At 46.1% G+C, this 15,236-nt stretch overlaps 1 protein-coding gene across 1 annotated transcript in view; it reads right to left on the bottom strand.

Annotated features, from left to right (window-relative positions):
* The window catches only part of CCDC25 (coiled-coil domain containing 25), a 193,863-nt gene extending 179,047 nt beyond the window's left edge, over positions 1-14,816 (bottom strand). Inside the window, exon 1 of the mRNA XM_086928051.1 lies at positions 14,693-14,816. Within this exon, the coding sequence (XP_086784177.1) occupies positions 14,693-14,717 (25 nt within the window). The 5' untranslated portion in view covers positions 14,718-14,816. The remainder of the gene's footprint in view (positions 1-14,692) is intronic.
* Positions 14,817-15,236: the final 420 nt, after the last annotated feature.

Raw genomic sequence — 15,236 nt, 5'->3', positions numbered from 1 at the left:
TTAATTCTTAAAAGTGTGTATACTTCTGTAAAATGCGGTCGTGTGGCTGAAAACTGACTTTTCAATTAGAACTAAAAAACGAAACAAAACACTATGCCTAAAGCTGCATTTGTAAACCTCAGTGAGGGTTCTTCCCCATCCTCTTCCCCTTGAGGTGGTTTCCTGTCTGGGATCGCGGCAGGGCTCCCAGCTGGGAATGTTATGAGCAGGAATTTCCAGGAAACGGCATCCCCTGTATCCAGAAGCAGGGAGGAGAGTGTCCCAGGAAAACACGTTACAGCAGAACAACGGCGAAGAGACTCAGTGGTCTGCTTCGTACCACGTAGAGATGTCACAAAATCTTTTCTCATGTATTACCGCGTAATGGTTTAGCCAGACCACCACAGTCACCCCAGAAGCTGAAGGAAGCACACAGCTCACCAAAAACAAGTATGCCCCCAGCAAGGGCATATATCACTCTCCCCACATCCTCCCCGCACCCTGTGTTTGCAAACAGGACAGCCGTGTTGATAAGGAAGTCATAGAGCCGCTGCACTCACCCCGAAGAGACAGACTAGGAGCTCCCGGATATCCATCATCTGTTGCTGAGAGAATTCCGGATCCTAAGCGGGCGAACAACGAGCCACAGGCGCCCCTCCCTTGACAGACACCGAGCTGAGGTTTCACTCCGGCAGGTCAAACAGAAACCGATGGGAGCTGTTACTGGGCAGCCTGCTGGTCATTTGGTGCTTTAATACGCAGGAAGAAGTGAAACAAGCAATTCTACGCAAAGTAACAGAAAACAAGCGCGGCCGATAAAGTGAAAGCGACTGCGCTGTGTTTAACTATCCATGACGAGGGAGGAATGCAGCTGCCAAACTGCGTGCCGCTGCTCGCTACCGAGACCCAAACGCCGTGGAAGTGAACGTTTAGAGAAAAGGTGGGATATGCACCCGTCTTTGGCCAGTTGCGTGTTTTCATTATTAAAAGCCACACGCAAAGTCCAATGGAATGTGTGGGAGTTGCCAAACCCACACGGAGAAGTCTCGGGAAAGTTTGGAGTGCTTGCAAGAAGCCTGCCCATAGAGCAGAGCATGCGCGCAGCGCTAGGCTCGACCTAAGAAAAAGACAATGGAGATTTCTCATCTGCCGTTATGAGTTTCTGTTCTCCTGCCAGTGCCCCAGGTGATTGCGTTTAATGTTAATGGGGTTCCTACCAGCACGATGGGGTATTCAATTTTAACAACAATGGGTTTGGGCCTGCTGGCAGTGTGTGGGAGTACCTGGTGCAGCATTTCCCCGTCTGCGTGTTTCAACGGCTCCCTCACTGTCTCACTCAACGGTACTGTCATGATCCAAGCCAAAGACACCTGTCTCTCCCTCTTTGACCACCTCTTCCCTTCTCTACTCCCCTCCCCTGTGACCAGGTTGTCCCTTGACTCTTCATCAAGCTCCACCCATTACTCCCTTTCTCCTCCCCTGACCCCCTACACTCCAATAGGCTGCACCCTCGGGAGGCATAGGTCGACCCTCTTCCCTCCCCCTCCCCTGTGCCCTGTGCCCTCCTCTCCCATTCTTCCCCCTCACAATTTGCCCCCCCTTCATCACTTCAGCCTTACCTCTAGCTAATACGCTCCTCGTCCGATCTGCACCATCCAATCTCATCTCCTCTCCCTTCCCCTTCCTACCTGCCACCCCCCCTTTTAGTCCACCTCTCCTCCAACCTACTCCCCTAGTTAACTTTCCCTGCGTTCCCCTTATTCCCTCCCCTCGCTATGTACCCCGATTTCTCCACAAACCCATTGCATCTCTCTCCTTCCCCCAATGCTGTCCTACCCCCTTTTCCCCCTTGGTAACCCTTTCCCTTCCTCTGGCCTAGCAGAACCACTTCCTTTCTTCAACTTCCCTATCTCCCAACCCCCCTCACTCTGCCAGATGCCCGTACCCTCACAGCCACTTCACCGAGCTGACAGGACCTCTCCAATCCCCTCCGCTCTTTTCCTCCCAAACCTCCTTCATTCCTATGACTCCACACATCCCTCCCCTCTCCTTCCGCCCCACCGCCTCACTCCTCACCTCCTCCCCCTAATTATGTCCTTAATTCCTATCCTTCTTGCAACGCCAACAAAGTCAATTCTCATTTCACTTCTGATGCACCAACCCCCACTCTCAACTACCATCTTTCCCCACCCCTGAACCCTATACCCCAACTCCCCTCTCGTCCCCCCACCTCTCCCTGCCTTCCACCGCCAATATGCACCCCCTCCTGTTTCCATCGAGCCACCCACCATTCCGTCTCTACCCTACTCTCTCTGGAAAATAAGCTAGGCTCTCTTATCACCCACGGATGTGGAATGTAATAAAATATCTACTTGTCCATGGGACAGGTAGCTTAATAAATCTACTTGTCCTGTACAAAATCTACTTGTCCCTTTGGTGCCATGTAGTGCACCGCCAAATAATGGCAGCACTCATTATAGAAGAGCTCAGATAATAGCCTCTCTGGTTAGGTCAGGCTCATAGTATAGAAGGATTTGAATACCAGTGATTTCCATATTTTGTTTTTCTGCAAATCTACCCATTCATCCTTTCATTCACCCACTGATATCTAGCATTTCACCTTTACATTGGCCTCCATTCGTTATTTCATCAGCCTTTCACCATTCTGTTTGTCAGTCCATCCATCCGCCCATCCATATCCAAATCTACAGATCCATCCCCAAACGTATCCATTCATCCATCCATCCTTACGCTCACCCATTCTTCCGCTCATCAATCAATTTACCTTTTCACTCATCCATCCTTCCACTTACTGATCCATCCACCCTGTAACCCATCTATCTTTACACCCTTTCCTTCATCCATACATCCATCCCTATCACTCATCCATCCTTTCACTCATTCATCCATCTAGCAAGCCACATTTACATTCATACACTCACTCATCTATCCACCCTTCCACTCACACAGCCATTCTTTTACTCACTCACTCTTACACGTTAATTACGGGCCTTTGTCTGCCGAGCTGCAGAGAATAGAGGCTCATCAAGAGCTCCACCCCTACTGTAGCTGCTAAAGTGATTGGTTCAGGACACCTCAGGACACTCCTGGCCAAACCTATCCTTACAGCTCCAAATCTATCATTCAAACTCATCCATCCCTCCTCACTTCCTTGCACTCATCCTTCCTTCAACTCATCCATCCTTTCGCTCATCCATCCATCCCACTTTCACCTCCTCTATCCACCCTTTCACTAATATCTATTCACTCTTTCACTCATCCATCCATCCATTCTTTTGCTCTTCCACCTTTCACCCCTCCATCCTCCTTTCCTATCATATCCATCCACCCTATCACTCATCCCTCCATCCATCCTTTTTCTCTTCAGTATTTCACCCCATCCAACAACCCTTTCACTCATATCCATCCACCCTTTGACTCATCCCTCCATTCACTGTTTCACTTAACTATCCACCCATCAATCCATCCATCCATCCACCCATCCATCCTTCCACCCAGCTACCCTTCCTCTCAGCCATCGATCCGTCCTTCCACCCAGCCATCCATCCGTCCGTCCTTCCACCCAGCCATCCATCCGTCCTTCCACCCAGCCATCCATCCGTCCTTCCACCCAGCCACCCAGCCGTCCTTCCACCCAGCCACCCAGCCGTCCTTCCACCCAGCCACCCAGCCGTCCTTCCACCCAGCCACCCAGCCGTCCTTCCACCCAGCCACCCAGCCGTCCTTCCACCCAGCCACCCAGCCGTCCTTCCACCCAGCCGTCCTTCCACCCAGTCACCCAGCCGTCCTTCCACCCAGCCGTCCTTCCACCCAGTCACCCAGCCGTCCTTCCACCCAGCCGTCCTTCCACCCAGCCAGCCATCCGTCCTTCCACCCAGCCAGCCATCCGTCCTTCCACCCAGCCATCCAGCCGTCCTTCCACCCAGCCACCCAGCCGTCCTTCCACCCGTCCGTCCTTACACCCAGCCGTCCGTCCTTACACCCAGCCGTCCGTCCTTACACCCAGCCGTCCGTCCTTACACCCAGCCGTCCGTCCTTACACCCAGCCAGCCATCCGTCCTTCCACCCAGCCAGCCATCCGTCCTTCCACCCAGCCAGCCATCCGTCCTTCCACCCAGCCAGCCATCCGTCCTTCCACCCAGCCAGCCAGCCGTCCTTCCACCCAGCCATCCAGCCGTCCTTCCACCCAGCCACCCAGCCGTCCTTCCACCCGTCCGTCCTTATACCCAGCCGTCCGTCCTTACACCCAGCCGTCCGTCCTTACACCCAGCCGTCCGTCCTTACACCCAGCCGTCCGTCCTTACACCCAGCCGTCCGTCCTTACACCCAGCCCTCCTTCCACCCAGCCCTCCTTCCACCCAGCCCTCCTTCCACCCAGCCCTCCTTCCATCCATCCTTCCACCCAGCCATCCATTCATCCTTCCACCCAGCCATCCACCCTTCCACCCAGCCAGCCATCCTTCCACCCATCCTTCCTCCCAGCCATCCATCCTCCCAGCCATCCATCCTCCCAGCCATCCATCCTCCCAGCCAGCCATCCATCCACCCAGCCATCCATCCTCCCAGCCATCCATCCTCCCAGCCATCCATCCTCCCAGCCAGCCATCCTCCCAGCCAGCCATCCTCCCAGCCAGCCATCCTCCCAGCCAGCCATCCTCCCAGCCAGCCATCCTCCCAGCCAGCCATCCTCCCAGCCAGCCATCCTCCCAGCCAGCCATCCTCCCAGCCAGCCATCCTCCCAGCCAGCCATCCTCCCAGCCAGCCATCCTCCCAGCCAGCCATCCTCCCAGCCAGCCATCCTCCCAGCCAGCCATCCTTCCACTCAGCCATCCTTCTACCCATCCCTTTAGCCATTCATCCACTTTCTCTCATCCATCAATCCACCCTTTCATTCAACCATCCATCCTTTCACTCATCCATCCATCCTTTCACTCATCCATCCACTTTCACCCCATTCATCCTTCCACTCATCCATCCATTCTTTCACTCATCCATCCTTACATCTATCCTTTCACTCATTCATCCATGTATATATTCAACCATCCTTTCATGTCAATTATGGACCTTTGTCTGGGCCTGCAGGAAGAAGAGGCCCCTTAAGAACTCCACAGCTGCTGTAGCTGCTACAGCAGCTTATACAGATGACCCTGATGCACGCACAAACTGAGTGCCTGAGGATTGCTTGAATTCCACATGGGGAAACTAATGAGTTGTAATGTAAGCACTGGTTGAGGTAAGATATGAGAGGCCAAGGGGAGCGGGTCAGGGCAGTCGAAGGGGACTGCAGGGGGGGGGGGGGAGGGGGGGTGAGAGAGTTAGCAAGTACAGGCACATGGTGAAACATAAGGTGAAAAATTCTCGCTGAGCTCTCATAAATGAAATATCCTTATGTCAAAGTTCAACCACCAGTAATAGTAGTTACAAGTCCATTGCAAGTCCTTCAAGTCAGACACCAGAGTTCTTCAGTAACCGTAATGTAGATCCACTTTATTTTTAGACTTCAGACTTCACAATTGCAGCCAACACGTGTTTCGTTGGGCATCTGTCTCATGCCTAATCAACTTCCTCAGGGCTGCAAGCCAGAAAAATAATAGGAACATAATAAAATATACCGTATTTTCCGGCGTATAAGACGACTTTTTAACCCCTTAAAATGTTCTGGAAAGTCGGGGGTCGTCTTATACGCCGGTTACTAAAAATGGCGGTATTTTTTACATAGCGCGGACTTCACCCGAAGGTGTCAGACCGCGTCTCAATTGAAATGGGTGCCGCTTAGGGAACTCCAGCACACAACAAAGAACGTAGGCGGTCTTGAAAATAAATTACGGTACTGTTACGGTACCACAGGCTGCTAATGAGCAGAGCAGAAGTACGAACGTTACATGTGCAACACGATATCAGCCCCTCGCCAGCCAGAGGCAACTCAAACACTGCGCAAGCTTTAAAAGAAAACAAATGGCGCCGTGAACCCTACCTGGACTGCAGCTGCACATCCCCCAGGCAGACGAGGCGCTCCTCCACGTGTGCTGATCTCTCTCTCCTTCCGCAATTCTTACGCTCATCGGAAGGAGAGGAGCGTCAGTATCACATGATCTCCTCAGTCCATGGAGATAGAAAGGGGACTGAGGACGTTAGGAAGTGGGGGTCGTCTTATACGGCGAATATATCAGGAAACCTACATTTTGTCCATGAAAGTAGGGGGTCGTCTTATACGCCGGGTCGTCTTATACGCCGGAAAATACGGTACCTCTATTTATAAATTTATCCAGAGTATATACCATTTTCAAAAGATTTTTTTTTACTTAAATATAAAATCACCACCTAAGTGAAAAGACATAGTTCCCTCATAATTGTGACAACTTGATCCGAGTAAATATCCATAATGTGATTCCCGGTGTCTCAATTTAATTAACAAAAGATTCGGTTTTTCAAGCCAAATTCACAATTCATAAATGATCAAGTATAGTTTACCTATTATCAATAAATCTTCATTTCAACATTTTCTTTCGAATATCGACATAAGTGACTGGAAAAATACTACAGCACCAGGAATCACGAGTGAAGTAGTACTTAAGCAATATGGCTCCTAACAGACGCCAGCGAACCGAACACGGAAGGACTGTGCCGCGATACTGTGGTGAGTTGTTATCAGATTTAATTTAAGGATGGGCTATGAAATATCTTTGTTATATACTTATTTGGACGTTTCTCATAGATATTTGAAGTTGAGAAACTGGACGGATGTTTGGGAGCTTAAAGATAACTAAGAGTGGACTTTGAGAAACGAAGGGTATTGATATTTGGAGTAGGTAATCTTACTCTTTAACAGACAGGAATTTGTGTTAAATAGTAAAAATGTACAAAGCAGATGCAACTAGTGTTTTACATTATTTTGTCTCTTTAGACTAGATCAGTTAAACTGGAAACTTAATAAGACCGTGAGGAAGACTTGGTGGTCTGACTATCAGAACAGGTAACTATAAAGGTTAAGTGACTAACTTTATGTGTATGTGATTACGAGTATCACTGAACACAGACAACTGAGTGATATTAGATATTGTTTATCTGTACTATCGAGTATCATACCCTCATTACAGCTCAACTAGAGAGCAGCAGTTACGGAAGAAGTTTAATATATTTTGGAGCTAGAAGTTGAAGAGTCTGAAACCTACATTCTGATAATTACTGTGAGTGACCAGTAGAATGAATTCACCAGAAATACTCTAAAGAATTAAATTAATAAATTTGTAACAGTTGTATCTTATTATTGACAGATTTTAAGGTACACATTGAACTTGCAGAAAATTTGAATTTCATATTAATACTGGAAAATAAGAACAGCTATTAACGATAGTAAGTAGAGCTGTTTGGTGACCTTTCTCAACATCGGACACGAGCATTTGGGTTGGGACTAAGAGTTCCTTTATATCATTTCAGGTTCAGCTCTTAGAACTTTTACTACAAAGAAAATGTTGGAATGAAGATTGATTGATAATAGGTAAACTATACTTGATCATTTATGAATTGTGAATTTGGCTTGAAAACCCGAATGTTTTGTTAATTAAATTGAGACACCGGGAATCACATTATGGATATTTACTCGGATCAAGTTGTCACAATTATGAGGGAACTATGTCTTTTCACTTTGGTGGTGATTTTATATTTAAGTATATGAAAAATCTTTTGAAAATGGTATATACTCTGGATACATTTATAAATAGAGGTATATTATATTATGTTCCTATTATTTTTCTGGCTCGCAGCCCTGAGGAAGTTGATTAGGCATGAGACAGATGCCCAACGAAACACGTGTTGGCTGCAATTGTGAAGACTGAAGTCTAAAAATAAAGTGGATCTACATTACGTTTACTAAAGAACTCTGGTGTCTGACTTGAAGGACTTGCAATGGACTTGTAACTACTATTACTGGTGGTTGAACTTTGACATAAGGATATTTCATTTATGAGTGCTCAGCGAGAATTTTTGACTTTGAATACCCGAAGCTTTGCTTAGGGAAATTGGGGGGAGTGAGGTGACCTTCCCAGTCTTGCTTTTGAGCACCTACTGTGATTTGCTAATCTTTACGTGAGCCAAACTCTTGCAGAGCGCCCGCTTTCTATCCCTGTTACCTCAAACTTCAATGAAACATAAGGTGTACAGGAAAAGCAAAGTGCAAAGGAGGGGCTGTGCAGGGGCTGCATGAGAAGGGAAAGCATGGGCTTTACTGTAGGTCCCCAGAGGCGTGGGTGAGGAGGGATATTGGGGCTGATTTGAGGCTCAAGGGTAAAGCACAGAATAAAAGGCAGGGGGTCACAAGGTTAAAGTCAGAGCAGGATCCAAGAGGCCTTTAAGGCAGCCTCTTAAATTCCAGTGATTTGAGTGCCATCATGATGTTGTTCTTCTCTGGGGAAATTAAAGTGCAGCCCCCAGCTTTTGCATTGACCCTTTCACTGCCAGTTAACTGCTCGGAGCTCCTTATTAACTGGCTGTGACCAAAAGGGTTGAACAGGCTGCAGCTGTGTATCGGATTACTGTAAAACTGTCTACTTGTCCTTTGGACAAGTTAGAAATTAAATCCTCTTGCCCTTGTAAGGAATCTAGATGTCTCGAGCGTCGGGAGATAAGAATTCTGCATCCCGGTCACCTCCATCTCCCAACTTGAAGCTACCATTTCACTTTCATGCTCCAAGGTTCCTACTTTTCCATACACCTCAATTCCTTTGGAAAACACTCATCTTGCCACGAGATGCACCTTGCCCCCACCCCCCATAATAGCCAAGCATAACCTGTTGTCTGCAAACATCGCAAACTCACAAAAGCCCTCGAACGCCACCCTTCTTCCACTTTCATCTGCAAGTAACCCTACTATCTACACCATTCCGACTATCTCCTCTGTCAGAACCACTTATCCACCTAAACCCTCTCGAGCACCCTTTTATAAGTACAATATCCCTATCACCCCTCATAGCCCAAGTGCCCCTGTCACCAAAACAGACTCGACAGAGCTGCACTGTCTGCTTCACAACTGCAGATCTGCAATAAAACACAAACTTGAAATCTCTGATACCATCATCCTTCACAATATTGACATGCTCTTCCTCACAGAGACCTGGTTCAACGATAACTCTCACTCTATGTTTGATCTCCTATTACCCACAGGCTATTCTATATTCAGAATTGACAAACTTGGGGGAGGTGTTGCAGTTATCTTTAGAAACTCCCTTCAACTTACAGCTTTTCCTAACAGCTCCTACCGCACTTTTGAATGCCTATCTCTTGAGCTTCAATTGCACCACCGCTCACCCCTCAGATTCCATGCCATTTACTGCCCGCCTTGTAGCGGCCCGTTGTTTATGGAGGAACTCACTGACTTCATTAGCGACCAACACTCGCCAAGTGACAATCAGATCTTCGTGGGTGACTTCCATATCCACTGGGGCTCGTAGCAAGACTCTTCCGCGAATTAGCTAGTCACCTTCCTCTCTGCAAACGATCTTATCCAACACTGCACAGAAACAACACACTAAGGGTTCAATCCTGGACCTTGTTATTTCTAAAGCAGGCATGCTTACTATCGCTACCCCTATTCATGTAGACTGGTCTGACCACCTCCTCATCCCATTCTCTCTTCACCTATCACACTCTATAACTCTCGGCCAACCTAAGAGGGCTACCTCCTGGTTCTGTTACACTAAAAATATTGACCTCGGTACCCTCTGGGATTCAGCTTTGCTATCACTTCCAAGGCTAGATCCGATTCTAGATGTTAACGAACTCACCTCCCAATGCCTCACAGTCCTTGCAGGCGAAATCAATAATGTCGCTTCTCTCCAAAGCAAAAAGAAAAATCCTACTCCCTCAGCACCTTGGTTCAACAAATCCCTCTATGAAGAAAGGAAGTACCTAAGATTCCTGGAGAAACAATGAGACAAGCACCCTCCACTGATAATTTGGCCACGCTTCGTTCAGCAAGATCCAAGTACTACAAGCGCATCTTCCTTGGAAAAGCGTCAAACTTCAGAACCCTCCTCGACTCAGCCAAAAATAGACCCAAAAAACTATTTGATCTCATCAAGAATCCAAGCTGCTCTCCCCAACATCCAAGCTGGAGGTTCCTTCAAAGAAAGCCGCAGAATTTTCTATTTTCTTTGACGAAAAAGTGAAATCACTTGTGGATCAGGTCATTCATCCTACCCCTCCAGAGGAGCGCAAATCCTTAGCCATCTGGCAGAATTTTGACCTCATCTCTAAAGATGCCCTCCTCAAATGCATCCTCAAAACAAATCTCTCCAACCATTCTCTTGACCCCATCCCTAGGGCCATTGCCATGGACTTCTATAACCATTCTCTTTTCTATTGGACCACTCTGGTTAACTTCTCCCTCTGTCAAGGCTCCTTTCCTGTTTCCTTCAAAACTGAGCAAACCAACTGCTGATGCGAACGACCTCAACAACTTCCGCCCCATCACTAACCTACCTTTTCTTGTGAAAATCACAGAAAGATGTGTAGCGAAACAACTCTCTCGTCATATCAAGGACAACGATCTTGATAATTTCCAGTCCGGCTTCATTCAAAACTGCAGCACTGAAATAGCCCTGCTGCAAGTGATTGATGACACGCTGCGGATACTCAATTCGTGGGAGTCTGGTCTTCTAATTCTCCTTCACCTTTCTGCAGCCTTTGACACTGTCAATCACAACACTCTCCTTAACACTCTTCAACAGAGAATGGGCATGGAGGGCACTGTGCTGAAATGGTTTGCTTCCTTCCTCTCTGATAGATCCCAAATGATTAAAATAGCGAACAGTCTTTCATCTCCCTTGGCGGTAGGTCAGGGTATTCCACAAGGCTCTATACTTGCACCCATATTGGTCAATCTCTATTTAAAACCATTGGGAAATCTAAGTAAATCCGGGATCCACGATCATCTCTATGCGGACGACACTCAAATCTACTTTAAGGTGGCCTCCACTCACGATCTCTCCATCCTAAGCTCTACACTCGACTCCATTCAAAACTGGATGTCAACTCATCAACTGATTCTGAATACCTTCAAAGCTGAATTCCTCCTCCTCATCCTCTCCTCTTCACTTTCTCCTCCCCCTATTCAATCATGGCTAGGTGAGATTAATCTATTTAACAATAAACCCATCATTGTCGACAGCGCAAAATCCCTTGGTGTCATACTCGACAAAAAACTCAATCTACTCTCCCACATCAACTCATTTGCAAAGTCTGCTTGATACCAACTGTGCCTTCTTTGGGAGATTCATCTCCTCTTCCCGGAGCAAGACCTTAAAACCCTGGTCCAATCGCTGGCTTTCTCCAGACTGGACTACTGCAATTCTCTTCTTACAGGCCTCCCCAAATCCCACCTGTCCCCCCCATAAATCTGTTCTCCATGCAGCAGCTCGTTTCATATATGGGGCCAAAAGAAGCGACCACATCACACCCATTTTATTCACCTTCCGTTGGCTTTCCATCGAGGCAAGATCTATCTACAAGACTGTCTCTGTATCACCCACAAAGCCTTACACTCCTCATCTCCTCGCTACCTGGCGAATAAACTAAAATTCTCTAGAGGCTCTAGACCATCACGTAGTGCGGAAAATTTATTGCCTGAACCTCCCACTTTTAAGAAGGAAAGATCGATGGCCCAAATCATTTTCAGGCAACACAGTGGGAATCTGGAACTCACTTCCACCTCAGCTCCAGGCCACCACCTCTTCCCAGGCCTTCAAAACTGACCTCAAAGTTCTCCTCCTTCAAAGACACTTCCAAATTTAATTCACGCCCTCTCTATTATCTGAAGGAAGTCCTTCCATTATAGGAAATTCTGTTCTCCATGACTATAGATGTGCCTTCCCAGTGTGTGCTTGTAGTTTGAGTGCCTGCCATTTATTGCAGTATTATACTTCTATTTGTAATGTGTACTATTTTGTAACATGCACATGTCACTTTTCCTCGTGTAATGTATTGTTTTCTACCTCTTGTATTTTGTTTGCCTCTGATACATGCAAAATTGCCACCATTGCCTCATGTAACGTAACATTTGTTCTCGTGTTTTGAGAATCTGCCATTTATTGCAGTTTTATACCTCTACTTGTACTTTGTACGCTTTTGTAACATTCACATGTCACTTTTTTCCTCTTGTAACGTATCGCTTGCTACCTATTGTATTTTATTTGCTCTCTATACATGCACAATTGTCACTATTGCCTCATGTAACGTAATGTTTGCTTTTGTAACATGCTCACTTGTAATTTTATCCTCATGTATCATTACTGTTCCTATTGTGAAGCGCTCTGACACCTTCGGGTAAAGTCTGCGCTATATAAAAACGCATAAAATAAAAAATGTAAAATAAAAATTCTATGTTACAGTTCGATGGGGCATTCACGTTTTTTGACATGGGGCTGTGGCTTGCTGTTAGTGTCCGGTACACTTTTTCATGATCATGAGGCTCACGCCAGCTGCCAGTGTCTAGAGTGCTTGGAAAGGATGATAATGCTGAAGCCCCAAGAGTAGTTACACCACCCTCCACTCAGCAATCAAGAAATAGTTCGATGGAATATTACAGTACTGGTTGTAAATATTAACAAGTGGAGTGTTCATCCCAGGTATGAACTAGACTGAAAGTACAAAGATTCTGAATTTGTCAGTGGATTATTTTAGCAAATTGGGTCACATTTAATAAAACGTGATTGGAGCTGTTGGCATTGACACTATGTGGAATTAATTAAGTTCTCTAGTACACTTCAATACTATATATTAGGTGATACTGGGTTTGGTTTTGGCAGACTTCAGGATTTAGTGGGACAATAGGGGGAAAGATAAGAGCTGGAGTGCTAAAATCCATGACATTTTTTGTCCCAGGTCTCACAAAAACCAGTGACGGTCATTTCAGAGATCAAGAGATTTAACCAAAAATCACAAGACTGGAAGAAATCTGAAACATTCCAAGTATGGTGATAAGGTTGATCAGAGGGCAGCCTAAACGTAAGAAGGGTATTAGTTCTGTATGTATGTATATATATATATATTTTAGTTATGTACAGTGCAGGGAGATCCAGCGTTTCTCAGCAGCAACATGCAGACAATAAGGGGGCCTTCTAATTTTCACTTCCAGCTGGGTCAAAAACAAAGGCGTTATTTAAAGGGCGATCAGTCCTTTCTTTTTTTCTAGTATCATCCAGGCTGGGAACAATGTGGAGCCTAACACGTAGATGCTAAAGCAGTGGAGGGGGGAAAAAGCACACCTCTCGTTATCCCTTAAAAAGTACTTAAGAGAATCTATGATTTCAAAGCAGTTTTTGACTTCGTTCAATCCTTACATGTAAGAGAAGTGCATGCACTGCAAGAATAACAGATTGGACTGTTTGTACAAATGGCGATTTAAACTGTACTTGCCGATTTATTTTTTTAACATAATTCTTTCATAGTGCTGCTCAGGGGTATCAAAGCACTTCACATTGCACACATCTTCTACAGAGGCAATAAATGATAAAAACATGTAAATCGGTGTACGTGAAATGTTACATAAGACAATGAGGTTACAAGATGTAGGAGTCCCATATTGTTCATACTGGTAGGCAATACATATTGAAGAGTGAATGGTCAGGAAAAACACAGAGTAATGGTTTAAAAGCTACTGTTGCAGTTGGGGTTGTTTATACTAATAAGAATTCATGCAGCTTCTTTGTGCCAGACCACTGCTTACTGTGCAATATTAGAATTGCAACTTATATACTGAAAGCAACAAAAGGATATGTGTGTCAGAAAGCAATATCCCACTTTCATAGTTACACAAATTACACATCGGTTATCTGCAGGTTATGTGGTGTGCTTTGCAGCAGTGCCAATCTTTTTACCACTTTGAGTCAAATCTGTGACTATAGGAAACATAACTCTCCAGCACGTACATTAACTACCAGTTATCTTATCGTTATTTGTATCTCCTATCGTTGTTTCCCCTAAAAACTGCTGCGCACAAATATCTCTGCAGGAAGTGTCTTAACCCCATGCAATATGTTTAAATACAGCCGGTTTGTGACCGATTAAGAAGCCATAATGCTCTTTGTAATATTAACTTTGTTTCTCCTAATAAAATTCTACTTGAACTTAAAAAAGAAGCCATAACATATTCTAACACGTGCCCATTTTGACAATTTCTTTGTAGTAGTTAAAAAAACTAAACGAATAGGTTGACTGTCAGATTCTGCGTTTCATGACAACACTCTCTTTCTGCTGGTATACCTCTGCCTCAATGTAGAAGGTTCCCCCGGATGTTTTTCTATAAACAGCACATGTATGTTATGGCACTTCAGGGGTCTGGCATGGGTCAGGATATAACCCACAAACATGTCATGGAAAAGAAAGGAGTGATATAGAAACGCAACTAAAAACTATAAAGAGCAAACAAGCAGAACACGTCTTGTGTGGTAGTGGGCTCAGCAAAGCCCCTCATTCCGTTAAAGTGGAATTTCTGTTCGGGCAGTTTCGGGAAGCCACGGCCTGTGAGTTACACGGGTAGATACGGCGAGGGACAGAGCGGGCAGACACAACACAGAGGGGGATGTTTGACTGCACACAAAGCTATTCCATGCAGCACACGTGACCTCCTAATAGCTACAAAAGGCTCCTCGTTGATGCAGTAGGGGCCCTCTCCGCCCATGGAACGGGCCTCTCTTACCATTACTGGTGAAGTAGAAGACCATGGTACCGGAGGCGAGGAACAGTCTTAACCGAGAGGTCTCGGGACCGCCGGAAGCAAACCCGGAAGTGACGACCCACTGTCACACCGGCAAGTTCTGCAAGCAAAGCAAGTCCGATCACCCAATAAAACACGCTCTAATCAAGCCCCGCCCACACAGTATAGACGACTGTCTAAAGATGCCGATAAGAGCGTGTTTATGTAAATCAAGTAATGTACTAATTGGGCGGCAGGTAGGGTGACCAACTGGCATTGGTGCAAATTCAGGACGGTGAGTGTAAAAATTCAGGACAAAGGGTCAAAATTCAGGACACAAATTCAGGACAGGAGGTCAAAATTCAGGACAATTGGATAAGTTTTACAGACACATCAGAGGTCGCGCAATGGTATATAAGTAAGTCCAGCCATATCCAAACATATTCAACTGTAATGTGATCAAGTCAAGTCAAGTCAGAAATTTGTATAGCGCGCTACTTACCCAGAGGGTCTCAAGGCGCCTGAAGAAGGGTGGGGAGTTATTTGT

The sequence above is a fragment of the Lissotriton vulgaris genome, chromosome 6 (genome assembly GCF_964263255.1).
Source record: "Lissotriton vulgaris chromosome 6, aLisVul1.2, whole genome shotgun sequence".
Classification (NCBI taxonomy): domain Eukaryota; kingdom Metazoa; phylum Chordata; class Amphibia; order Caudata; family Salamandridae; genus Lissotriton; species Lissotriton vulgaris.
This window is presented reverse-complemented; position numbering and strand designations above follow the sequence as displayed.